Source organism: Drosophila elegans, unplaced genomic scaffold (genome assembly GCF_018152505.1).
Source record: "Drosophila elegans isolate 14027-0461.03 unplaced genomic scaffold, ASM1815250v1 contig_149, whole genome shotgun sequence".
Taxonomy (NCBI): Eukaryota; Metazoa; Arthropoda; class Insecta; order Diptera; family Drosophilidae; genus Drosophila; species Drosophila elegans.
The window spans coordinates 18355566-18383327 of record NW_024545513.1 but is presented as its reverse complement, the minus strand read 5'-3'; the positions used below and the strand labels follow the sequence as shown (position 1 = coordinate 18383327).

General features: G+C 39.7%; 2 protein-coding genes across 3 annotated transcripts in view; one reads left to right on the top strand and one right to left on the bottom strand.

The window, feature by feature from the left end:
• Nucleotides 1-1455: 1455 nt before the first annotated feature.
• LOC108145075 (SET domain-containing protein SmydA-8) lies at nt 1456-6632 on the bottom strand. Its single transcript, XM_017270269.2, has 5 exons — nt 6302-6632; nt 2901-3976; nt 2365-2487; nt 1814-2007; nt 1456-1748 (listed from the first exon to the last, which is right to left on the bottom strand). The coding sequence occupies exons 1-5, from the start codon at nt 6317-6319 to the stop codon at nt 1531-1533; spliced, it is 1629 nt and encodes a 542-aa protein (XP_017125758.1). The 5' UTR covers nt 6320-6632; the 3' UTR covers nt 1456-1530.
• A 4845-nt stretch (nt 6633-11477) lies between these two features.
• Nucleotides 11478-27762, top strand: part of LOC108144879 (pyrroline-5-carboxylate reductase 1) — an 88795-nt gene continuing 72510 nt past the window's right edge. Inside the window, exons 1-2 of one of the 2 annotated variants that reach the window (XM_017270040.2) lie at nt 11478-11567; nt 14250-14536. In XM_017270040.2, the coding sequence (XP_017125529.1) occupies nt 14287-14536 (250 nt within the window). In that variant the 5' untranslated portion in view covers nt 11478-11567; nt 14250-14286. Of the gene's footprint in view, nt 11568-14249; nt 14537-17656; nt 17986-27762 lie in introns of those variants that run through there. The other variant, XM_017270048.2, reaches the window with a different exon arrangement.

Genomic DNA, 27762 nt, shown 5'->3' with positions numbered 1-27762 from the left:
TGAAAATATTTGTATTTACCATGATATTTCTCTGGCTGTATATAAACATAAAGCCTGATTTTACTTCATTGCCTATTTGGGGTAACTAATTTTGTTTTTTTCCCCTTCCCTTTTAGTTTTTAAATTATGATATCTTGAAGATTGCGAACCACTCATTGAGTTGCACCAAAGAAGGCAAACTTCAAAGGGTATCTTGGCTTCATGGTGGCAGGGTTTCTTTGATGTTTTTGTTTCATTTATGTCCTTGACGATGCCATATATGTACATGGCATGTACTGTGTGCTCACATCTAGCTTTATACATACGCCTGGTGATTTGTGGGGCGTGTCGCAGCCCCTTTGTCGTCATACCTGCAGTCGGCAGTGAAAAGTGCAGCTGGGTGTGGATGTGGGCGTATCTACTTTATCTGCATGTGGCCACATTGCGGATGATTATAAAAATTCAATGCATTCATAATAGTGTTTTTGCCTAGGGCAGCTTTTCTACCCCAACACAATGGATTATATACGGGGCCCAGCTATAAGATGTTTTGGGCCACTTCACTTTCGACTTTCCAAGGCAGCCGCCAAAAGTAGTTGACATTTTTAATGACTGAGCGCCATGGCGACCTTTGGTGAATCGAGTGAATGGTAAAAAAAAAATGTGTCCATTAATTAACATTGGGATACGAAACTTCTGGTTCAGCTTCAGCTCCAGTCAATGACAACTCATCCCAATGGCGGATTTCAGTTTTCCTTTGTTTCGCCCTTGCGGACTTTTCCAGTTTTTCCGAAGCGCACAATTAGGCGGCGCTGACTTCTGGGCTAAAAACTCAAAACTGTTGAGTTGTCGGAGCACTTGGAGTTTTCGCTTATTGACATTCTTCGACAAAAAATTGCCAGGACGGAAGAAAAGATGGTGAAAACGGCGAGAGAGAAAAAGGGAAAGAGCACTGAATAACTTTTGAATGAAGTTGAAGTTTGGAATCAATAATGACGAGACAGCTTTGCTGTGAGAGGGATAACTCTGCTTCACAGCACTGGAAGTACATTTAAAAAAAAAAAAACTAAGATTAAATCTTCAACATAAGCTTGCAATCAATATGAAGAAAATATATTATAAGTTAAGCTTAAGAGCCAGAAAGATTATCTTGTAAAACCATTTTACATTAGTACTTACTGAAAGATGTAATGTAATTAACTTTACTAGTTAATTAAGGTAAATCCTTGTTCTTTCTTTAACAACAAATGCCAAAAATAAGATTTATAAAATTACTTTTGGCCTTTGATAGCAGAAATAACTAAAATATTTGATGATGGAGTTTTTTAAAACCCTTAAATGCCCTAGTATTCTTATGAAGGCGTTTGTAACCTGAATTTTGTATATTCAAAAGTCTTATTGTCAAGCAGTCATATTTTTTGTAGAATAAAATAAATAATAAGTAAATAAAACTTCGAAAATAGAAATCAATAAATATTGAGTATTTGCTATTTGCATTTTGAGATACATTTTACTTAGGGGTGAACGCAGTTAGATTACAAATAGTTTCAGTTAGCAGCCCATTTTAACGAGGGCATCGGCTGCTGCGAGTCCCATGGCGTTTTCCGTGGATCCTTCCGGTTCCAGGCACAATATATCCCGGCTGACCTGGAGCAGCTTGACCACCTCCTTGAGTCGACGCTGGAACTCTTGCCGTGAGATCTGTCCGCTCTGGATGGCCGACTGGGCCAGGACCATGACAGGGGCATGCAGCTCGTACATGATGAGTCCTGCCATGGGGAAAATGAAAACTGTTTAAGACATTTCTTGCTACACAAAAGCCTGAATAACTCACCTCTCAACCGTGTTAGTCCCGGATCCAGTACGTCTATGATCTCGAGAAACTCGCGGCAGTACGTCTCCTTGCGAGCAATATCCTCCGGCGACATCTGCGGCAGCAAGTATCCCTCTATCCTGCCGTAGATCTGGCACAACGAGTACTTGGCCGACAGCAGGAGGTAGTGATTCGGTCGCAGGACATCCCGATATCTGCAGGAGGTTGATTGATTGGTAATCACGAGGCAAAGAAACCAAAAGAACATATTAATTTCAGATCATAATTTTGTTCATATCCATAACGATATGAGGATATTAAATGATTATTAAAAATGAATGAAAATTAAATATATAAATAGCACTTGGTCAAGAATGTCTTCTTTTGCAAAATAGTAGTAGTAGTAGTAGTAGTAGTAGTAGCTGGTAGCACTTTTTTGTGTGTCCATTTTGAGTTTGAGCGACCGAATCGGGCTAAAATGATTCTTCAAATTAGTTAAAGCATGTCAAGATGTGAGTGGAGTTTCTTTTATTTTTGTCCAACGAATTTGAGCGAATTGTCGAGGTACACACCGTAGGAGAAAGTTCTCCAGCCCGGGAATGTCGTGCACATCGATGGCCTCCAGGTCGTCATTGATGCGATCCAGCTGGCGCTCCAGGTCCTTGGCTCCTATTTTGTGGGAGCAGCGATCGCAGCTAATATGAAAGGGTGAAATAAGGGTCAGCATTAACATTGTTTTACTCGGTTTTTTTTTTTTTAACATATTAGCCATCCTATTGCTAGTGTTGGTTGGGCAATGAATCTACAATATAGTACTTTACCTATCTAAAAAGCAAACTAAAAAGGTTGCTGTTTTTATGGGCTAAGATGTTGAGGCGGTATTATATATATTTTTTTAATTGCCAAAAGTCTGAAAAAATCGAAATAAATTTTGGTTTTTCTATCAAAACCACAAAAAAAAAAACATCCAACATTTATTAGCGCCCTTTGAGTAAAAAATTTAATATATATATTTATGTATTTTTTTTTAATAGGTACATGGCTATCCATTTTGGAATAATGTAATGTTTTGTAAGTTTAACTGCCCCAATCATCTCAGTATACTTACGCCCAGTCGGCGGTCTGCTCCAGTGGATCCTGCGCCCGCACCGATCCCGTCCGGCAGGTGGCGCACACCAGGGCGCTGCAGTCGGTGCCCAGTTCGCGGGGATCGGCGCAGCGCCGGCAGCCGCACCAGAAGAGCTTGCCCTCGTGCATGAAGGCGCGCCGCTTGAGCGTGCCCTGCAGCGTGTACGCATAGCTGAGCGTAAGCGCTTCCCGCTCGCGCACGCGCCGCGAGGTGCGCAGCAGGATCTCAAAGGACACCGGGTCGTCCGTGTGCGCCGTGTTGGGGGTGCAGTCGTGCGCGAGCAGGAAGGCGCTCGGATATAGCGTCCGCGCCTTGGCTCCGTTCTGGCCGATCTCGAAGCAGTTAACGTCCAGGATGCCGCATATTTCGTGCACTTGTTCCGGCTCAAAGTCCCTCAGTTGCCAGGTCGAACGCAATCGCTGCACCACCTTCTCCTCGTAGTGATGCCAGAGGACCTGGTTGAGACGCCGCTCCTCCGTGTGCGACTCCATGCGGGCGATCAGCTGGAACTGCTCCGGATCGTGCTGGCGCAGCAGAAGGATGCGCACGATCATCACCAGTTCGTAGAGGTCGCGCACTTCCGCCGGACCGGCGCGATCCGTCAGCAGTTCGCCGGCGACCGCCCTGCGTTCCGCGTACAGTTGGCACTCCGTTTCAGTGTGACCATGCCGATGTTTGAGGCCCACACAGCTGGTGCCGCAGAGTGGCCAGGCGCAGCCAGGGCAACGATACTGGTCGCGCTTCAAGGACACCGGCTGATAGCATCCCAGGCAGACGGGATCTCCGCTCACACAGGGCCCAATGGCCAAAGGCTCCTCGCGGATCAGCATTTCACCTGCCTCCAGCTGACGACTGGCCACCAGATATCGTCCATACACATCCGACTGGGCGATGCGGTACGGCAGCTTCTCCTTCGCCTTCTCCTCATCCGGCGACGGACTGATGTCCCTGTGCTCGTTTTGACCATCCTGCTTATCCCTCGACTGCTGACCCCTTTGCTGCTGCTGCTGCTGCTGCTGCTGCTGTCTGGTTCTGTTGCTGTTTTTGTGGTGATTCTGGGGGGCAGCACAAGCAGAAGAGATGAGAGCACTCATTAGTGGCGGCGTCCGTTGCTAATTGTATTCTAATTGCTGTCCCCTGCTCTCGCTCATTAATCACCGGTTCGGCCCACTGTCACGCCCCATGGCCCACTCACTGGTTGCCCGCCCCATCCCCCCATTTCGCCCATCCCCCCTATTTAACACCCACTCCTGACCATTGACAACAGCTGGCAATTAAATGCCACTCAGCTGACCGCAACAGGTGCTCGAATGCACAGCGTCCACACATCGAGTTGTCTCCATCGATCTGGCTTAAATGGAAATGCACCATGGCCATAGCATGTTTTGCCAATTTTCATCATTTGCCAGGCTTATTGGGCATCAATATTGTAATCATAGTGTTTGACAGTGGCAATGGGTGTTGTACCATTTGGTTGCCATTTTGCAAAGTAATTTCTTTAGTTTCCCTCGGGAACTCTAAATTATTTACTAGAAAACCTTTTCCTTTAAAGAAAGTATTTTTCAAAAATTGATTAAAACTAGTAAGAGAAAGATAATTTTTAAATTGTATTCTATTATTATTTTTATAAGAATCGAATTTTATTTTAACTTGTTTAATTTAAAGTATAACCGATGAGGTCCGTCTTTTTAAATGACATTGATACTTACCTTTTCTTTACGGACATTCAAAAATGTCTAAAATATAAAATGCATTGCCTTATTTGTAGTAATACAAACGGTTCATATAATTTACTTAACTATTAAAAAAAGATATATATCTTAAATTCATTGAAAAATAAGAAAATGCACTAAAATATTTTAAAGATTTTCTCCAGGAAAATATGAAACTAATGTCAATAAAAGATAATTACTTGTTTCTGTTTATTTGTTATATATTGTCATTGGAAATGCTCCGACAATATTAGCTTCACTAAATTTCCCATTCGATTTCAGCGTTTACTGTGAAACGTTGCCAAATTCTACTTTTAGCATTAAGATTGCATTCAATATACATGTAAATTAACTCATTCCATATTATACGTACTGGATTGTTGCCAATTTTGTGCAATATCTTTCTCAACTAAAATATCTTTTAAACTACAACTTTTGAAGCTTTCTTGTCATTTAAAATAATGTATGCAAATCATATCAGTTTCAATTTTGTCAAAATTAGATGACTATATAAATATAAGAACAAACCAACTTTTTATTAAAGTTGATCATAATTGAACTTCTAAATTTTCATTGGTATAGTAGATCGATGTATTGATAAGTATATTTCGGTTATAACTAAATGGGAATATGAACTTGTCATAAACCGATTTTAGCTTCCTTTCTTGATAAGCATTAAATGCATCGTTTTCAACATTTAAAGGTTGGCAAAGCTCTTGTACGAAGCTGAATTCGATTACTTAAACACCAATTTAGTTAATGGAATATCTTCGGTTGGTTAACAAATAAAGGTTGCGGATGCAAAGTGGTTACCGGCAATCCTGTGATATATCACTGCCCATTGTTTCGAGCTCCTAACTGATCAGAGATAATGATTCATGACCGACTCGTGTGCGTCTGTGGAAAGTCAATTTCCATACGTCTGGCTTCTCTCAACGCCTGCATATCGGATTCATTCATATCCGACTTATTTATAGGCGGCGACTCTTTTGAATATCGCCGCGCACACATTGCGCTTCGTTATAAATAAAACAAAACACAACAATGTGGCATCGCACCAGCCCGTAGACCCACCAACCACCAAGGCACAGTGGCTCACTCTCCGATTTCCTTTTCATCAGCACCAAAAAAATAAAAAAATATAGCCTGTTGAAAAAATCGGAGACTGGCGAATACTGAACACAGAATATCCAAAATAGATTTGTGTTGTTTTGTCGGGTGGTTGCCGCATTTCAGGAATTTTTATACATCTTGATGGGCTTCGATTATAGTGCATTACTCGGTGGGTGAATTCGGGATCAACTTTAATTGCCAGGTGCATACACTATAAGCACATAGAAAACAAATTTTGAAAACTGCAGACTGTTTTGGTATTACAATACTTTCAAGGAAATATCACAAAACACATCAAACGTTTGAAAATGTATCAATACATATATTTTTAGAATAATTATAATATGTATATACATATTTTTTTTTTTTGTAGAATAAGTCACATTTGTGAAAACAAAACCACATTTAACAATTTCTGTACGTGTATGTATATGTGCTTTTAATTTTACTGCAACTGTTTGCCGTTGTCAGTGTGGTTAATTAATTTTTAATTATGCACCCGCCCTGTCCCACTGCCACGCCCCCAACTTGCGTTGCGCTACCTTCGTTGTTTACTTTTTTTCTTCCCGGCATCGCTGTTATTTGTATTTGTATTTAAATTTGATTTTATTTTATTTTCCCGCCGCTGCTTGTTAATTGATTTTAATTGATAATTTTTACGCGGTGCACACGGGCTATTTAAAGGTTGCTGGCATTTAATAGATATGTTTAACAACTTGTCAATTAATCGTGCCCGTAAATTGCGTCGAAAAAATGTGTCAGTAGATTGCAGAGTAAGTGAAAACCAAAAAAAAAAAAAAAAAAAAAAAAATTAAAATAGGCCCAAATAAAGTGGGAAATAAGAAGAATTTCTGGCCACGCGTTGTTCGAGCCGCGACGCACAAATTGCAACTGTCGAGTTGTCGTCGAACGTCGGACGTCGAAAATCGGGAGACGGCGCTACGCCCAACTTGTTGGCACACATTCAAATTCAACGGACCCGGCCAGCCCACACACACACACGCACACACACACACACACGCAAGAACACACTCACAAACAGTTGATATTTTTAAAAATTTATGATATTGAAAACATTTTGGCCACAAGTCCACAGAGAGGCCACAAGACCTCATCTGATTAAAAAAAAATTTGCGCCACCTCAATGCCACAATGTCAAGATGAGTTAAATTGCTCATATATATCGCGATCGAGCTCTCACCCTTTATTTCGGATATTTGAAATCTGTGTGTGCCTCCGCTGGCATCCCACAGATAAATCAATTTTATTTCGAGTGGGCAGCACTATTAATTTGAGAGATTGTTGCAAGCTGCACTGGATGGGTAAAAAATAAACACATGCGTATTTTGTCTGGCTGCAATTTCTTATAAATTTGTATATCTAATCCTGCGAAATTCGAATATATTGTGTAATATTTAGATAACTTGTTTATTCTGTTTAGGTGCAAAATGTAGCAATGTTTTCTTTAGATTTGCGGCTGCATTTTGTTTATATATTATATATTTAGAACATATTTATTTAGTTTATGGTTGAAAGAAATCCAATCACGGTCATAGATAATAATTATTGTTTTCACTATGTTAGGGGTATGAGTATGAACTTTTATAACATATATTATTTACGTTAATTACAGGTTTTATAGTTCAAATAAAATTTAATTTTTGTTTAAATATCCGTTAAGGATATTTACCTAAAAAAACCCACCTATCACACCTAAACTGTGTTAAGAACATTTTCCAAGTACAAAGTGTAAAATTTCAACAACAACTCTTAAAGTCTTTTCCAGTTGATTGCTTTATAGAACTAATTGTTAATGCAATATGGCTCACGATTTAAAGTCTTAAGGTCGGCATCAAAGACAATTCCACATATTTGATTTCACAATCGGCATTCAAAGTACACAAAGGGAATAGATTTGACCTAAGCAGAGCATTATTTTAATAGAATACCTTTGGTAAACACAACCAACTGGCGTCATGTGTGCATGAATTCGAGTATGCGCACATGTCTGGCCATTTAATAATTTACATTTAACTGAAATCTGTCAGAAACGGCCGAGCACACGATGTGCATCCCGGGTGATATCACCTGGATTAAGCCACTCTCCACTTTCCATTTTCCACATTCCACCCTTCAAACATAACCACACCAACTACTCTACCACCCAGTCCACAATCTGCGGGGCTAAGTTTCGATTCTCTTTGGTAAGTGATAAATAAAATTGGTTTTCAACCAACTCGCCACTAGATGGCCAACTTAAGCCGACTTAGCAAACTCCCGGCCTGCTTGCAGTTGATACTTTCAAATGTTTCTAGAGAGATATGCCATTTATGTTTTTATGGTGTGTCAAAAGTGTTCATAGAGTCGTCAGCTTTTATTCCCCTTTATGTGCGAGGGCATTTCAATTAGTTTTGAAACGATGCCGCAGGTCAGCTTTTTTAGTTGCAGTTCATGTTGCTTCTTTATGCTGCTGCTGATTTTAATTGTTTTTATTGCATTCGCCTGCGGGCATTAGGAAAAACAACGAGACCAGCATTGGAAATGATCTAGATTTTGTTGGGTCTTGGCGATTCGAATTATGTTTACCCTGCGAGTACAAAAAAAACGTAATGATTCAGAAATAAATTAAAAAGTAAAGAAACCCGATCTACTTTTAGGTTGGTTTTTATACAGAGCTGTTAAAAAAAAGGTCTTTACGCTAAGTAAACTTAAGAAAAGACTTAGAAGAGAAGGGTATGTGGTGTGATTAAAACTTGATAAACAAAAAAAAAATAAATGTATACAATATCAAAACAGTACTATGCCATCAGTGAAAATGAACAAATTTGTTTCTGTTGTTCGAAAACAACTATTTTGTTATGTACCGTATTATAATTATGAAAATTTTACATGCTATATTGTGCATCAAGGGGGCTAAAATGCTCTAATTAATAAAAAAATTGTAATCAAATGTACTGTTGCAAGTAGAGGTAAGGGTAAATTTGAAGTACGAATGTTGAACAACCATTATTAACTTTTATGATTCCTAATTAAGCGCTACTGTTAATCAATAGACAAATATTCAATGACAAACAAAATTGATTGAAAAAATTAGGGGTCAACGGCTAGATAATTAGTTTAGTTTTTAGTTTCTATTAATTTGTATGGTTTACTGAAAAGCCAAATTGTGTAAACAAGTTATGTAATTTATTTTCCATTTGTTTACCTGAATTGATTCACTATAAAATTAGATATTTGCATAAATTAAAGGATGCATATTTTCACTGCGGGGGTGTGCCAACTAATGTTACTACTAGTTTATTGGCAAACAAAGAGACTTCTTGGCGAGAAAACTCATCTCTCCAAAAAGTACCCTTCGATGTTTCTCAGGAGGAAAAGGCAGTCGAAAAGTATGCAATGCTAAATGGCCGCGGGTCCATGTGAAGGTTCGTGTGTGTGTGTGTGTGTGTGTGTGTGTGCGAGTGGATGTGGGTGGCCCATCCTGCCTGTGTATTGGTGGAGCCACCATACGAAATGACATCAAATTTGCATGTATTTATGTACATAACCTCGCACGCGTCCGCTTTGTTTATGATCTGGAGCGGAAACGAGACGACGCATGCAACATCCACACGAGGACTGCCATCGACAGCCTCCCACTTGCCATGCCCACTTGCCATGCTTAAACCACTGCCCCAGGAAACACTTGCCCCGCCAGGAGGCGCGCCAAATACGCGACAGCCAAACAAGGCGAAACATTCGCCCAAACCTGCCGAATCGGAGGCCCAGAATGAGGTGGATAGATATGGATATGGGTATGAGCATGGGCATGGAAATGGGGGATGGGAATGGGGATGTGTCGCCCTGTGGCAGTGGCACAAGTTTGCCTATGCGGCAAATATTTGCAACTCAACCGGAGGGCATGGGGTTCAAGCCATCGATGCACTTGGAGAAAATTGGTGTACCAAGCTTGCCACTAAATACATTGATTAATACCACCGTATTTAAGAAAGATTTTTATTTTCAGTTATTCATTTCAAATAACTTATACATTTGTTGCAAAATAAATGAAAGAAACAAAAACAACAGAGATGATTATTTTGGAAATATCTCAAATTATCTTAATATGTCTAAAATAATTAGCAAATAATATATAATCACTATCTTATTTATAATAATTATTAAAAAACTCCCATTTTATTTAAGGTATGGTTTGGCCTAGTTAACTCAAGTGCACATAAAATATAGCAAGTTCAAATGAAGTCGCTGTGTTAAAAACCAAAATTTATAGAAATCGAAACGTATAAAGTTATTTCTTTTGGTGTGTGCCACAGCTGAGACTGTATATTGTTGTTGATGATGACTTTCAGTGTCAGCATAAACGTCACTTCATTCCAGCCGCTTCACATTCGCCCCTCCACTTGCACTTCCCCGTTCAGTTCCTCCAAATCTGTGCAAGTATGTCAACTCGAGTCCATTGTCTGGGCCTGTGTGGGCCCAGTCGGTGGCATTTCCCCATTTCACACACTCTCTCTTTTGGGCGGAGGGACGAGAGGGCCAACTCCAACATTTAGTTGGCTGTAATTGACGCAGGTAAATGCATTCGCATTTGGTTCCAAAGCTCAGATGTGCTCCGCAGCACTTTATTTGGACTTATTTGGCACATTGTGGGGAATTGGGTGCTGCTGACTCACCGCTTGATGGCTAGTCGTCTAATTGGGATTCTAATCATTTCCTAACATGACGGAGTTAAGGAATTTGTAGTCTACAATTAATATATTTCACTGTAATTCTAATTACTTGAGCTTGTTGCACTAAACATAATCAGAGCCACGATTATAGCTATGAATATAATTTAGGATCTTTCTATCAATGAGGTATATTATATCATTATACATTTAACATTTTTTATAGGCTTTTGGTCAAGTAAAGAATTTATTTTCTGGCTGGAATCACAACAGTGTTGCCAGAAGGTAATTAAAAATATCCAAAAAAGACTTGAAAAACTCAAAACATTCTATAGATATATATATTTTTATATTTTTTTTTATATATGAAAGTCGTCATAATCACTTTAGTGTTACGTATACGTAATTTATTAACATAAAACAGGGATAGTTAGTAAATATATTCTGTTCGATACCTCAAGAAATATGTAATGTATATGCTTTCTAACTTATATTCAAAATAGATACCGAAACTGTGTTTATCGATTCAAAGTTTAAAACAAAAATAAAAACAATAGAGAAATGTTAACAAATCGGCAGCACTGATTGTATTTACTTAAGAAGAAAGATTTCTCATGGACTTGTGTATTTGTGAATTTGCAGTCCCATGAAATGATCTGTAAACGAGATACAAATTCCACAATTGAAATCATAACAAAGCTTGTACGATTCTCCCATTTTGTGTTTAGCTGCCCCAATCTTGCTTGGCTGATTTTATTCGGGCGCATTATCGTTGTCGTCATCACGGCAGGATGTCGCCTGATATTACGGCCATATGGCGATGGCCTGCAGCTGTGAAACGAACTCACCACTGGTAGCAGGTCCTTGCAACCGATTTGTGCCTGATTTTGGGGCCACGGGGAAGTAGCGTCCGCAGCAAACGGCGCAGCAACGGCAGCGGCGGCGCAACTGCAAGGATAATGACGAGCAGAACCGAAGGATATGGCCGAGCGGAGCCGAAGGACTGGCGTCGCTGCCAAGCTGCCTCGCTGGATTTATAACTCACCACGCGACCAGCGGAAGGCACAGTCGTCGACCGGCTTTCGCAGCGTGCGCCTCGTAGATCGGGATTTGTAAACGCGTTTTCCAGCCACCAATCGTCTAAACTAACGAACGTAAGAAGCCAAAAACGTTGTCAACACGTGTGGGGACTCCTTTTTTGTTTACGTGACAAGGATCGCTTATGTTTGCTGTGGTCGTTGTTGTCGTTGCTGATGCGGCTTATTGGATTTTGATATGGAACAGGATGGGATAAGACCAACATCGTCGTCGTCGTCCCTCATTGTTTTGTATTCTTTTTGTTGAGTGAAACTTGAAACGCTTGTGCGCGCGAAAAGGAGTGAAAAGTTATTAATCATTTAAGGACATTTATGTCGCGTGCTGTCACACGCAAACACTCACACACACACACACACACACACACACACATACAAACGAGCGGCCAAAGAAAATATTTGCCGCAAAATTTAGTTTATGTTGTTGTTGTTGTTTTTGGTACGGCTGCGGGTCGCCGACGCTTACGAAATAATTTATTTGCCCTCATGCAGACAGGCAGCGTCGCATAATATTTATTTTTGGACCCTCGTCCCGTCCGACGGTCCTTCTCGTCCAAAAAAACTCATCAAAGTCCTGCGCCAAATTTAAAACATCGCGGCAAGCGAGTGCTTTCGAGTGGATGTTTTGTGAATGAGAGGGTCAACGAGTGAGTATGAATGAATGGCCGAGTGCAGTGAAAAGTGCTTGCCTTTGTCGCGGTTTTCGGCAAATGATTGACAGATCTCTAAGTGAATTCTAGAAGAAGATGTTCGCATTGTATTCCATTGAGACCCATTCAATCGAATCGATTTTAGCGCTTTTGTTTGGCCAATTTTGAAATTTAATGCCAATTTGGTCGGTGACGTGGAAGAGTTTAAAGGTTTAACTCACTTTATACAGCATTTTGATACATTTTTTCATTTAAAAAATAACCCACACGGTGATTTTATTAAAATATTTATAATTAATATATAATCAATAATGAACTTAAAGCTTAATTGCCTTTATTTTATTAATTTAGCCATTCTATACAAATACTAACTTGTCTACTACAATATTTTTAATGTATATAAATGTTTACCATCAAGAAGTAATATTTTTAAAGAAAACTTCCAGTTTCTTGCCCTTCGATTATAAATACTAAATAACAAAAAGTGTTTTTGTAAAAAGCAATCTATTTAATTTGGAGTAGTGCCGTAATGCTTTATTATAATAACAAATGTAAACAAAATGCTCTATTCTGTGGTTTCATATTCTTCCATTTAAAGAAGAAATCATCTTGGAACATGTAAATATCTTCAATTGATTTCAAATAATTCCCGCATATTTTGGATGTTATCGAGAGTGGTCGCATCGAATCCCTTGCTCCACGCGATTCCAATTCACTTTTCTTTCATCAAATTCACGCGTTGTTATACCCACTTTCACGGCCATAAAAAGACTCGGAATCACTGCGATCGAATCCTCGCCAGATTGAGTGCGACTGTTTAAATCACACGCCACACATTGCGAGTGGAGCGCCACTTTACGAGTGGATTGAATCATCCGGGTCACTTGGAGACGTGAAGGACTTACGAGCATCGCGAGTACTAGCCGATATTACTTGGAATCAGGACAGCACCGAGAAAAATATCATAGAGATCTCAATCTTTGTGTAACGTAAAAATTAGCTATGAGATGTTTTGCTAGCTTTTACTTGCTAAGGTCGAACAAATATAAAATCATTAAAATTGAGACAAGATTTTGTAATTGGATCTATTTTAATATTTTATTTTTATTTAATAGAAATAATTTCTAGCTTATAATAGCACTATAAAATATTATAGAAATTTATTTATTTATTACTTTTATAACAAAAACTCGTTATTAGCTAAGTAAGATTTATTTTTAATTAGAGTGTTGTTAAAATTGAGTTAAATGATTGCCTCAAGTGGAAACTTTCATAGATTATAATCATCAATTTTAACAATCTCCATAGCTAGTTATTTACTAAGTGATTTTAGTTATTGCAGTTCAAGTCAAAAACCCTCGATAAATTATTAGTATTGAGAGGTTTGTTTTCAGTGTCGGATTTGGGATTGGAAGTGGGACTGCCACTGGATTGGATTTGAACGCCCCGTTTGGGCGCTGACACAGCTGTTAATATAAATTCTCGCTGTCTGCTGCGATTCGCTTTGGCAACGATTTATGAAAATTGAAGTCTTTGTTTTATTATCCCGGACACGGCAATGGCAACGCCGATGCCAACGGAGGTGAATGTGAAGATGGATTTTGTATTGGAGTGAGAGTTGGAAACGCTGTTGCCATTTGCTCAATATTTTATGCAAAGCAGACTAGCCCTTCGCTTTGGCGGAATTGATTTACAGGCAAAAGGTAGCAGTTTAGCCTCCCCAAGGCGACGACCTACTTTGATTTCGATGGCCGTGTTTGGAGTTCATATTTGTGCGTTGTCGATTTTCGTGTAATGCCCTTCGTCGTGCTGCTGGTATTGTGTGTGCGGTTTGCTTTTTTTTTTTTTTTTTTTTTTTTTGTTTTTTTTTTTGCCCTTTTGATTTTGCCTTTTGCTGGCTTCGATTTGGCCAGGCCCCCAGTAATTCCCCATTCGAATTGCTGGCCATAATTCAATTTTAGTTTTAATTTCCGCTCTTGGGCGTAAATTGCATTTGCATACTAATACATCAGAGGGTGGATTTGGTTTTGGTATAGTTTGTGTGTGTGTGTGCTTGTGACACGGACTAAAATTCGGCAATTGAAATACGCAGGCTGAGACCGCATATAGACCGCATTCCGAGATCCGAGATGTCAGTCAGTCCCGCGCCCATGCTGCTGCTCCTATTGGCCCTCGTCCTGCCGCAGTGGATGCCCCTCGTGGCCGGAGGGTCCTGCCGGGAGGCTCAGCTCTGCTGCACTGGCCGCGACTCGTCCTGCGTCGTCCAGAAGGCTCCGATCAACGCCATCATCGAGGACCTCAGCGACAAGCCCTGCTACTGCGACCACGCCTGCCTCAAGCTCGGCGATTGCTGCGACGACTTCAAGGACCACTGCGGAGGTGAGTGCCACACATTTGTCATGCTTAACCAACATAAAGAGTTACAATATCGGAAATACAAACCTATCTATTATCAGTAGGAATTTAAGGTTTTATTTCAAAATAAATACATAGTGGAAACAGCGGAGGGCTCAGACACATAAACTTCGTATATCAGTTATGCATTTAAACTTCAAAACCAAACTAGGTTACAAAATCTAAACCATTTCTTAAGTCAATATACCTTCTTTATAAATAATTAACTTGCTCTGAAATGTAAACTTCCTTATATCAGTATAAATTTTCAGCTTAAAACAAAACTTAGCTAAGCAAAGTAACAAATGTGAATACATTTTGTATGACTTGTAAAAAATTTAAGGACAGAGAATGGACCCTTAACTAAAATGTCAAATAGGTATGAATTCTTTATGAATTGCTGTTAAATAAACTGCCAAAGGATTCTACTTTTGTATCATTTTATTTAATTTTAAGGCTATAAACCTACTGCCAAGTTATATAATACTGAGTTAATAATTTATATTTTAATATTTCTTAGCAACTTGATATCTTAATTTTTAACAATTTAATAATTATTATTCAAAGTCCTTACTTGTTAACAGTGTTGGGAAAAATGTTAGATTTTTTACCTAGTTAAGGTACATTTTATCTGCGAGAATAAATACCTACGCAAGGTATTAAGGTACACAACAATTCAGGTTTTTAGGTAAGATTGGAAGTACAAAAAAAATATAAATGGGTTTTGATTGCATTTCTTGTATACCATTTGGGTGTGAATAAACCTTTCTCAAAGTTGCCGTTGAATAATGCTAATGCTTAATGTCAGATTATGAAAACATTCAATAATTTATTATAATATAATATGCATCGTCAATTTTCGTGTCTTATGTTAAGCGAACTATTAAACGATTTTTAAGCAGACTCAGAAACAAAATGGATTTCAGTAGCTTAGCTTTAGCTTTTTTCTAGGGTATATAAAAGTCAATCCTAAGTTATGAGGAAAAGTAAAAAGTACCACTTTTTATTACCTAACTAACTATAAGTATAAGTATTTTGGGTAAACCCCACAACTGCTGGTTAAATTGAATACATCTTTGCCCGCCAGGATAGTACTTTGTGTATAAAATAATGCGAAAACAAAATAATAACAGTAATATTATTTTGAAACAAAGTTGCAATTGCCGAAATAATAATTAATTTTGCAAAATACAAAATATAATAAACTCACTAATAGTTCTTGAATGTGATTAAACGGTGTGATTGCGATTGTCTTGATGGACGGGGGGCGAGATTTTCGTTTGTTGTTTTTTGTTTCTGATACGAAATTCCAGACGAGAGTTCATTATCAATGCCTAAACGTAAGTGATGGGCAAACTTGGGCAAAAACGACCAAACCCACACATGCAGCAACTACCAGCCAGATTGTACGCGAAATCCCCGACATGACTGCGGCTTCGGATGTTCATATGTGGAACTACTTTGGAGGGTATGGATGGGTATGAAGGGTATAGAGGGTATGCAGGGTTTCTGGACTCGCAGACATACGCAACTAGGAGCATGGTCGTAAAAAGGCCAACTTAATGGCCATATCCCGGGCTAAGAGTCTGCATTCATGGCTCGTTGGGTCCACATGGCCTGCGTGTGCCTTTGCGTGTGTGTGTGTGTGTACGGATACAATTTGTTCTTCTGCTTTTTCTTTTTTTCGTTTCGTTTTTTTTTTATTTTTTTTTTTTTGAGGGGAAAGTACAATAGCTAAAGGGCTTTAATTTTATTACATACAGCAAATAAAGTCAACGAACATGCGGCGGCCTTCCAAATTAAATAAGACGCCGAGGGGCGAGGATGCACTGACGGAGATACGGAGATTCGGAGATACGGAGATAGGGACTCTTGGGCTGAAGTTGTTGGGCTGGCATTTTTCGTGCCAGCTGCGGCTACAAGTTGAAAGATGCCAGAAATAAAAAGCCCAACAAAATAGGAAGGCAAACTACCAACAGTGGCACAGTGGTGGTACGCAAACAGGGACAGCTCTCGAGTTCCCACAATTGGCAGGCCGCAGAAGGCGCCGGCGAAAGTTTACTTAGTTTTGCATTAAATTTGATTTTATCTCCCAGCGTGCACTATTGCGTGATACCCACTTCCCACTCTCCACATTCCACTCCCCACTGTCCGCTTCCCAATTAAAACGTCTCAAGACCAAGAACCATCTGGCATCGGAAGCTGCCATAAACACGGCCGTAAACAAAGCCGGATCCGGATCCGTCGACAATGGAGACGCGATGCCCGGCAGACAATGACACCCAACACAACACTACACAGCACAACACAACACAACGCAACACAACACAACACAAAACGCCGCCCGGCAATCATTTGATTTGCCTGTTGACTGACTGCTAGAATGTTTGGGAATGGGGATAACAGGAGGAGGTTTCGCAGGAGGATTCAGAGGAGGAATTGGAGGCGGTTTGGCAGAAAGGATACCACCACAGCCACCCCTCCAAGAAAGGTGTGGCCAAGGCCCCTCCCCCAACCAACAAAATTTAAGCTGTCTGACAAGTGAGTGGTACTGAATGCCAGCACAGAGTGAGAGCAGACATGCTACACTGAGCAAAAATATGAGCGACAGTCCTGCTCTCTATAAACCTTGCATAAAATATCAACGAATTAAATGAAGTTTTGGTGCTTAATTGAATTTAAATTGCTGTCTTTAAACCTTGTTTTTAAAATTTTACAAATTTATAAAAAAGAATTATTATAAAATTTCAAATGCGGTAAAAAAATAATAAATTTATAAGAATTAAACTACTAATGTTTACTAACAGACATGCTTGCACATACAATTAAAATGAATTTAAAAGTATACCTCTTTTGCCCACTGTATTACAAATCCATGGAAGAACTGGAATATTATCTAATTCCAAACAACAGCCGTTATTTTCTGAATTGCCTCTACTTCGATTTCCATTTTTTTGTGCATTAGTCTGCTCTCTAGCAGTACTCAATTCCTCTGTTTGTTGTTGCAATCCCGCGCTCTCTCTCTCCCTGTTTGCTTTGCATGATAAGCCTTTTAAATTTGCTCACCTGGAATGGACGCCACTGACGCGCTCTTTTCTATGTCTTCTTCTTTTTCGCTCGATCTGTTCACATCGCAGTTTCATTAAAAACAAGATTGAGTAAATTTATTCTTTTTTCTACAAAAGAAATTGTTCCAAATGGAGATATTAAATGTGTTGGATTATCGCAGTGTCTGCATATTGATTTAGTAAACGATACGGCTTTCTAATTGCCAAAATTCAATGTGCAGCCAAAATCCTGGAAAGGGTGCTTCGCTGGAATGGGTGCTCCGTTGGGAAAGTGTAAAAAATGTGGCCCACCCATACATACATATTTTCTGAAAAGGAACCGAAGAAAAAGAAAATAGAAAGTTGGTGCGGTGAGTGAGAAAAAAAGTAAGCTTAACAAAAATATTTAAAGAATTTTATTTGTTTTAGTAAGTCTCATATTAAGTCTATTATATATGTATGTGTTAAATTTAAATTAAGCAAAATTTAACAGTTTTTTAATAGCAACTTTTGTTAAGGCTTTGAATACGCTTCGGTTTGCCGAAGATTGCTTCCATTCTTATTTTCTTTTAGTTTTTATATAATAGTTTGTAACGCTTAATCGCTAATGAGGAATGTCTTGAAGCAAAGTAATATCAATTAACTAAAAATAAATTTGATAAAATACCTTAAAGCGCTTGCGAATAAACCCTAGCGGATATAATCGGCATATAAATAAATTGTGTTTAAACAGCCCTGGCTTTTTTAAGCGCTCCTTTGGACTTGCTCTTCGTCTTGGCTTTTGTTTTTGTGTTGGCCCCCAGCCCACTACCCACAACCCACTTGCCTTTAGGTCTGCTTGGCTGGTTCGAGGATTAAATTTGAACGTCTATAACTACCAATTAAGTTGGTAAATATATAGTCTTATAAACATGCGAAACACAGACAGCAGAGACAGAAACGAAGTGGGTTGGCAGATGGGCATGTGCAAAGTATAAGAAATGCGCATGAAGCGATAAATGTCAAGTTAAAAAGGGAAAACAGACAGACAGGACCAAAGGTTCCTGGGATACATGATGGGTCATGGTGCTCGGGTCATCCGTGGATATCCGTGCCCAGCTACATATGCTCCTCTCCGCTGGCGGCTCAATCAATCAAAGTCGTCTTTGTGTGGGAACAAATGAATTCGGAAGATAGCATTCCGGATCCGGATGCGTATATTGATTCGAATTCGGCAAGGACTAGTCCAATGTTATGGTAGCATGCAACAAATGGTCAACAAAACTGTCGACCAGCCATTCATTAGGGCGACGGCAGGCATAGGCAACTCATCAAACTCCCATAATTCACGCTAATTAGTTCGACGAGTGGAGGCAACAGGCGATGTGGTGGTGTCCTTACTCCGTGTCCTGGCTGTCCTGGCTGTCCTGGCTGTCCTGCATTCCCATGGAGTTTCTCTCCACGAGCCGCCCCTTTTTTTTTATTTTCGTATTTCACGCGTAATTGATGACAGCCATTTGAATGTGTCTGACTGTCTCGGTTTGTGTGACCTTTTGCCCTGAGAATCGACGGAGGTCAGCGGCGGGGGTCCTCGTAAAAAAGTTGTAAAAACTGAAACAGGCAGTTCGGTTCGAATCAACAGTTTTGGCTCGCTGAGGCGGGTATGCTCTGTCCTCTTAAGAACGTTTAAGAAAACAAATGTACTATTCTTTATCGATTTGGGGATCAAACGATCAAGGATAAATGGAAAATTCATGATGAGCGATGACTGGCATTAATCTTATTTAAATCATATAATGTTAAATATATTAACGAAATAATTCTCTGCCTACAATAACAAAATCAACCTTTTGTTTAGCATAGCCATTAAACATTGTAAAAGTTAGTTACCAAACATTTTAATGCATTTTCTTAAAGACTTATAGACAGAAGAGCTAGACTAAATAATTTAATTGTAATTTGGCATTCATCAATGTTTGATATCCTATAAAATCCTCAAAAAGCTAGCATTTTACTGGACACGTTTGGGATATGTGAATTATATATTTATAGATATGCCAGACAGGTTGAATTGGCCAAGTCTCAGATTTCTTAAAAGGTTCAGGGTTTGAATGGTCTCAACTTGTTCTTGACCGTTTTCTCGTCTTTTTCCTTTTTGTTCACTGAGGCCAAGGCCAAAGCAAAACAGTTGAACAGCGTGAAACTTAGGTAAATGAAACACATTTGCGTGAGGACTTATCAAATCAAATAAATCAGCAGGAGAATAAAGGAACTGAGAGCACACAAATGCTTCAAGGGAAAGGATGACTCTTCTCGTCGTTGAGTTCAGGCAGGAATCCGGGCTTTTCATTTTCATTTTCATTTTCGGGTTGGGTTGGCCAAGCACTCAGCACTCAGCCCTCAGAGCTCAACAGCTTCTGTGGCGGTTTAGAGAGATCATCGTCTGAGCGATGACAGCGATCAAAACTTTCGACAAGCCCATCGGCCGCTAAAAACCAAATTGACAGCCAGCGGGCCGTAATGAATGAAATGGCTTTCAAAAACGGATTTAAGTATTAATTATAGTATAATCAAACTGCCGACACACTCATGCGGCGGAGCTGACGACGTGCAAACAATGGGGTCTATTTGGGTTTTGGACCGCTGGTCTGCTGGTCCGCTGCTCTGCTGGTTTGGGTCGACGCTTGTGTGCCGGCTTAGTGATAATATTGTAATTATGTATAATTGAAATGTTCCCAACTGCCAGGCCGACATACACGCGACGAGCGATAAGCGATGGCCCCGACTTAGGCTTAACTAAATACTTACCCAACAAGTCCTTCGGCCCGACAAACTTTGAGCAGCATATTAATTTCATTTAGCGTGGATTAATCGCGCTTGATGCCCTGGCCCATCAATTTATGGGCCGTGTCAGTCAAGCCGAAGTGCGTCGTTTGGGCTAATTGTAACTGCTTTTGAAGGCTCGTTTTCGCATGTTATTGTCGTAGTTAACAATCGCTTTGACATGCAGTAAACATAAATTTCAACTCTCGCGGGACATGTTTTTCGAGGCTATTGGAAAAGTTTCCCGATGTTATAGCTAAAGTTTAAACATTCTACTTAAATTAATTTTCTTTAGTCCTTGGCTATTACCAAGAATTTGAATAGCTATTAAGGACATTGCCAGAATTGTGTTCTATTTATTGGGTATTTGGAATTCTTTGTTTTAAGCATAATAGTTTAGTTTACAGACTACCACATTTTTCCCCCTAACCTCCCAACATAAAATGTAACAGATTCTTTTATTAACAACCAATTTTTGTATTCTTTATAAGGGGTACATCATAATTGTATTTCAAAAATTGCAAATATTAAAAATTTGTATCTGTGAATGCCAATCAATTGAAAAATTTATGACACATTTAACGAGATATGACATTTCAACATTTGATTTTTATTTTCCTGGGTTTTGATGGTATACACAAAGCCTTCATTCTATTTATAGGACTTTTCGCAATAAAAATACAAATTCTTACTTTCAAAACTTTTAAGTATTGATGGATAATAATTATACAATAAATACCAAAACATGGGATAAAAATACTAAATGAGCGAAAACAAAGAGCGCATTTATTTTAATGTTGTGCAGATCAAAGTTGTTCCCCACTTTCTTCTTAATCTCTGGGGACTGTGGTCCAGCATTCAATTTCGGGATATCTGATCCTTTGGCACCTCCCATAACTAATAACCTGAAACTATTGCGACAGTAATAGAGCGGTGACTGAGCACTTGTGATAGGGGGGGGTCGATGGATGGAGTACTGGCCCCGGGGGCTTATTCCCATTCGCAAGCCAGCGATGACTGGCGACTTTCCCACCTTTCCTACGTTTCTACCTTTCCCACCTTTCCTACCTTTTACCCCGCATCAACCCCCTTCATGTGCACCGGTTCGCTTACTCACCTTTTGCGTCTGTGTCAATGTTGATTTTTTGCTACTTGCGCTGCCGTCGTTGCCAACGACAGGCCAAAGTCAAACCCAATTTAACAAAAAATCAACGTGAATGTAAATTGAAACTCGGGCTGACTGCTCCACATTCAGTGCACGCAGGGATGTGGGGACAGAGGGACAGAGGGACAAGGGAACACAAGGACAAACGGACAAATGGACAAACGGACATACGGACACGACACTTAAGCCGGCGAACTGCAACACTTTTGGTCCGATCCTTGGCCGCCCTTTTGACCCCTTTCCCGCACTCCTCCGCCGCTGAGTGAGTGTGCGTTAAAAAGCAATTTCTTGGCTCGTGTGAGAGGATGATGGTGGTGCATTATTGCCAACCCCCATTCACATCCACATCCACATCCACATCCACATCCACATCCACATCCACATCCACATCCACATCCACATCCACATCCAGTGGCACTTGCACAACCACTTCTCCTCCTTTTTTCCCGCAGCTCCTTTTTTTGGCATAATAAATGATGTCAAATTAATTAAATCGGCGACAGTCGCTGACTGCAAAGGAAGTTGCATGTTTGTTTGATGGGGAACGATGGCATCCGGATGGATTGCCGGGCGGAGTTGGGGCATCCTGTTCCGACCTCATCCTGTTTGCCGTGGATTCAACAACAGCGACAGTATCTCAATTGCACTTGAAATCGGATATGAGCGTGGCTCTGATTAAAAGCAAATTTTATATGAATTTAATTAAAGCGAAAAGGTTATCCGGCACACACAATCTAAGCGCTAGGTGGAAGGGGGAATGTGGTCTGTTGGGTGTTTGGTGTTGTTTGTTTGGTGCAGCGGGAGGACCTCGATAAGAGTTCTGCCCGACCACTTGGCCCCAAAAGGTATGCAACGCAATTTAGCTAGTTTCGGTGCTTCGACTGCATTGGCATATCGGCACTTTTCGAGATATTTCTTTGTTCCGTACTAGATTTCTTAGATTAGAAAAACACATTCCCTTTGGAATTCGAGCTGTAACCATTACTTTTTTAATTATATTACCATACCAAAAGAAGTTCATTAGAATCTTTTAGCTTTTGTACATACGACATTTTTAGTATTCATTTAAAATTTAATTTAACAACGTATATTAACGGAAATATAATTAAATTATTAAATATACTGATAATAAAATTGGTTTATAGTGCGAATAACCACCAAGTTAATTATTTTAAATACGAGATTTAGGACATTTCCGAGAAACGGTAATTTATATAGCACAAAATAATGCATTCAATGATCTATTGTTTCTTAGACAAAAAAAAAAAAACACGAATCTGATAAATTCAATTCAAAATGCCCAAAAAACTGGGTATCAATCCTATCTTTTTTCAAATTGTTTGGCTCGGCAGACGCTTAATTGGGAATTTTCTTTACTAAATGCTTTGACTAATGAGTTTTTGAGCAAGTGGGCAAGACAAAGGATACGGGAGGGCCGCAAGGGGGAGCGAGTGAGAATGAGAGTGAAACAGAGATGGAGAGATGGAGAGAAAAATAGAAGCAATGACAATGGAAAGCACGGATTGAGCTGGCCCAAAGGAAAAGCGGAGCAGGGTTTTCCGACCTGGGGAAATAAAAGTCGGCCGGCAAATGCACAGCTACAAAAGAGCAGAGTTCACACATACACCTACGGCACTCACACACCCACAAACGACCTTGACTAAGCACTCACACAGACACACAGCCACACAGCCACACAGTCACACAGACAAACAAACACACAAACACACAGTCACTCACGAATGTTGTTTATTGTTGTCCTTCTTGTTTTTTTGAGCCAACTTACTCAACTCTTATTCTGGCATTGTTGCTGTAGCTGTAGCTGTAGTTGTAGTTGTACTTGTAATTAGTGCATGTTACATTTGAAAGGATATTAATTATTTTGATGGCGTGCAAGTCGCAGGTTTCCCTGTCCCTTCCTTTTTGACATTTGGCCCCACATGCAGCATCCCCACATCCTTGCATCTCCCCTCCATTTCTGCAGGACCTGTTTTGAGCATTATTTTCATTAGTTTCGTTTTCCCGACTTCCCGCTCTCACTTATTCTGTTTTTCGGCCATTTCGGCTTTATTTCGTTTCCGTTTTGGCCCAGTCCCGTTGGCACTGGGCCAAGTTCCAAGGATCCGAGTACTCGAGAGCACGTTGTTCCGAAACGGAACTGGGCCAAAGTTAATTAGGCAAAGCACCAGAGCCACATGTGCCCCCCAAAGCACTGACCAATATTGTATTTATGGGCTCCGAAGTAAAAGGAAATCGATTCAAAATTAAAGAAACTATTTCAGTTCTTAAGGGTAAAAGGTTTCATTTAATATTTTCTACGGTACATTATCATGGGGAGAAAGTAATCATTATTATGTACTTATTTTACTTCGATTTTTATTCATAAAAACCGAAAGTTAAACTCTTTGTGCTCATGACCACAAAGTGAACAAAAATCAGCCAAATTAGCAGCTAAAGCTCAACCCATTTTTGTTAGCTCTTAGTTTTAATTAAATGTTAGCATAATATACAATAAAAAAAATAAAACTCTATTTATTGTTCTTATAAAAACAAAAGTATCATAATCCCAATAGTTTAGTTTAAGGATAAAAAAGCATTTTGAATACCACTATTAATGAAAGATTTAGCAAGTGTTGTAAAACATTTATTGCCAATTTGGTTCGCTTTCTTTTAATAGTTATCGGGGAAGATAAAAACTTTTAATGGACCAGATTAATTGGTTTGTTTTTCCGATTCTTTGGTAAATATTTTATTAGCTACAATGACTACCTTCAAGAAGGAAAACTGCTAAAATAAATAAAACATTAAAATACTGCTACATCTTGAAGTATAATCAAGTATTATTTATTAAACTTATCACATAGTTTTTTTGCACTTACAAGATTGGTTTTTTTTTTTTTTTTTTAGCAAAAGGCTTACCTTTCGCAGCGGTACTCATTCAATTTTGTAATATTTCATGAATCTTTATGGCAAAGTTGACTTGCGTGCATACAATATTTTCAATCAGCGAACAAAATATTTATTGTGTGTTCTTTCGGGAAACTCGTTGCGCCAAGCAATCAGGCAGTCAGCCACTCTAGCTAATGGCCTTTTTCTGTTTCTGTTTCTGTTTCTGTTTCTGCTCTGTTCTGATCCACATATGTGTGTGAATGGGAATGTGAATGCGAGCGTGAGTGTAAGCGGCACTATATGGTACAGCTGGGTGGCGTTACTTATTTGCATCGCACTTGTCATAACATGCACAACCTACAAAATTAAAAATCCACACCGCAATGGCAAAAGCAAACAGAGCGGGATGAGTGCGGTTGAGTGGAGGAGTGGCGGAATGGGATGGCGGTATCGAATGCCACTGAAAACACACGAATAATTGTTACTCAATCGAGATTGGGCAAACAATATGGCGCCCGGCAGGGGAAGCGCCACAATTCATTTGCACTCCCTGAAACAATTGGGCAAACACTCGATACTCGATACTCGATTCGAGGCGAATGGATCATCATACCCCCTTTCCCCAGAGATGGAAGAAGGTAAACGCACTCAGAAAGGATATTAATTATAGGCATGTGCTCTGGTTATTACAATGCTGTCATAAAAAACTTTGTGATTTTTGCACATCCAATGATATAATTTATTAAATTGTAAACGGGATTTATGTAAAATATAACAAATAAGGACTCAGGAATAACAATTAATTAGTTAACTTTGCTTAATACATTTTTTTTAAAGTTTTTAATAATATTTTAAGACAGTTCGCCCTAAATAAAAATATACTGCAATACAATAATTTTTATACAAAAATTCGTAAAAATAACAACATTTTATATATTACGAATCTACATGGATTGCGATGTCGTTTTTCTTTTCCGCCCAATGGTTTTCCTGGCAGTTTTACTTTGGATTTCGAGGCCATTGTCGACCTAAAACCGCATTCCTTCTGGTGTCAGAAAATAACTATTCAGAGTTCTTTTCCCAGCACTTTTCACTCACTGCCCTATTCTAATGAGATGCAAGTGGCGTTATTCGCACTTTTTAGCCTGGCCTGCCATCAGCTTTGTCATCGGCACGTTTGAGTGCACAGAGAGCAGTCGAAATGCAGTGCTCCCTGTCTGCCTGTCTCTCTGTCTCTTTCTCCACCGCTATCTTCGTCTCTTTCGTCTTGTTGGGCAACCTAGTTCCGTCTCTTTCGGCTGCCGTGTCTTTGCCCTTTGGCACTGATTCCTGTTGTTCGAGACCAACGATGCGTGGCTGCTGTGATAAAAATAACCGAAAAGTGTCGCTCCAGACGCCGGGGAACGAAGGGATGCATCCTGGGCTTCAGTGCTCGGTCTCGGTGTGGAATCCTGATTAGGAGGAGTGTTACAAGATGCAGCTCCAGCAGCTGTGCTGATCTCATTAGGCGAAACGTTCGTATTTGGAGACGCAATCGTCTGGATGAATAATTGAAGTGCCTATGCCACGCCAGTTCCGAACACCAGTTACCTACATACCTCACTCTTCCTCCGTCCAACCGCTTTTCGATGGATAGCAATAAAGTTGCCGACTCGACGAAGTCGCATTAATCATTCGCATGTGTGGCACACTTTCTGCGGCAAACGGGCAAACAAACTCGCACACGAGCCGGCAAATTGGGATGCGGCATTAAATTAATTGAAAACATGCTCGGATTATGTTTGCCCAACCTGCGAACAGCGGGCTCGACTCGGCTCGGCTCAACCGATGATGGATGGGGATGGATCGGCGGGAGTGGAGGCCAAATAAATGACGGCAGCCTGTGGGAAACTGGCAAGGTGGCAAGTTGTCAAGGAGCAAAGGAGGCAAACAGGAGGCACCAAAGACAAGCACAAGTACCAGGACAAGATCAAACGAGTCATCGTTGCCAACTGTCAACCGAAAGTTCGGAAGGTTATCCATCTTTGACTTGGCCTTTGCTCAAAAGTCGTGCTGAGTATTATAAATTCGTGTAAGAAAGGCCCTGCTCTTTCTCAATTGCTTTTAATTTTTAATTCAAGAAGAGACTAAAAACCTTTCAATTGATCAAATACTTAAGAAGCTCGCGAGTTAAATAAAATGCAAGCCCCAGCATTTTATTAGAACAGAAAAATTGGGGTTGATTTTTTGTTTCATTCAGAAAGTGAGCATTATGAATAATAAAAAAGTTAGGAAATACTGATTTAAAAACAATGTTTTTAAAAATGTATAGCTTTATAAATATATATATATAAATACAATATTTGCTATGTCGTTGACTTAAGTCCTGTAGTTCGATAAATAATCTATGTAATTTTGTTAGCCTAAGCCCATCAAACGGATAAGCTTATGTGACACTTCCAAGAAATTTACAATTTTGTGAAAGTAGTAAGTTTGCCATTTTATCAACAGAAATCAGCGAGCATGAGTCGTTAATGGAAAGGAGCTATAAATAAATAAGCAATTTCCCAGGATGCCGAACGAAAGGGTCTTTTGCTGATTAATCGGGAGGAGCATCTAAAGCGATATAAAGCTAATTCAGCAAAGTGACTGCCCAAAGTGAAAGGTTCGCAATTAGAGGCAGTACCTTGGAGTGTCCCCAAAGCCCTTTTGGCAATGAATCGGAATAAATTGTGCCCACCATGTGAACCGATCTGCCGTCTACCATCTGCCATCTGCGTCGATTCTCGCACTTTTAATGGCCAATCCCACCGATGAGTTGTGGAAAATCACGGGAATATTGAAATGAGCCGTAGCCGGCAGGAAAAAATATGCCCAGTCAGCCATCTAATGTTCTGGCCCAACTGGCCAGCAAATTCTCGCCAGCTGCGTGACGTGGTTGGCCAAGATGACCCTCGGCCCCGGAGACACAGACATAGGGCATGTCCTCCTCCCAGCATTTTCCATATATTAAAAACATCAAAATGCAAAATAACGTTAAGCGAGGAAACCCACGAGCGAGGCGACGCAAAAAGTTGAACCAGGAAAGGCGAAAACTACCGATAAACAAGTGGCCAACAAGAAAGACCCAGGCTACCCTGCAAATGTGTACGGAGAGATATATATGTTTAAATTTTCCTACCAAAACATTTTAATTTGCACTTGTTTTGTCCAATTAAATAAAGAAACTTATTCTACTAGTTCTAAAAACTAAGGACATTTGCTTTACCCAAAACACTATCTAAAGTTCAAATTTTTGTTTGAAGTACTCCTTATTACAATTTCTTATT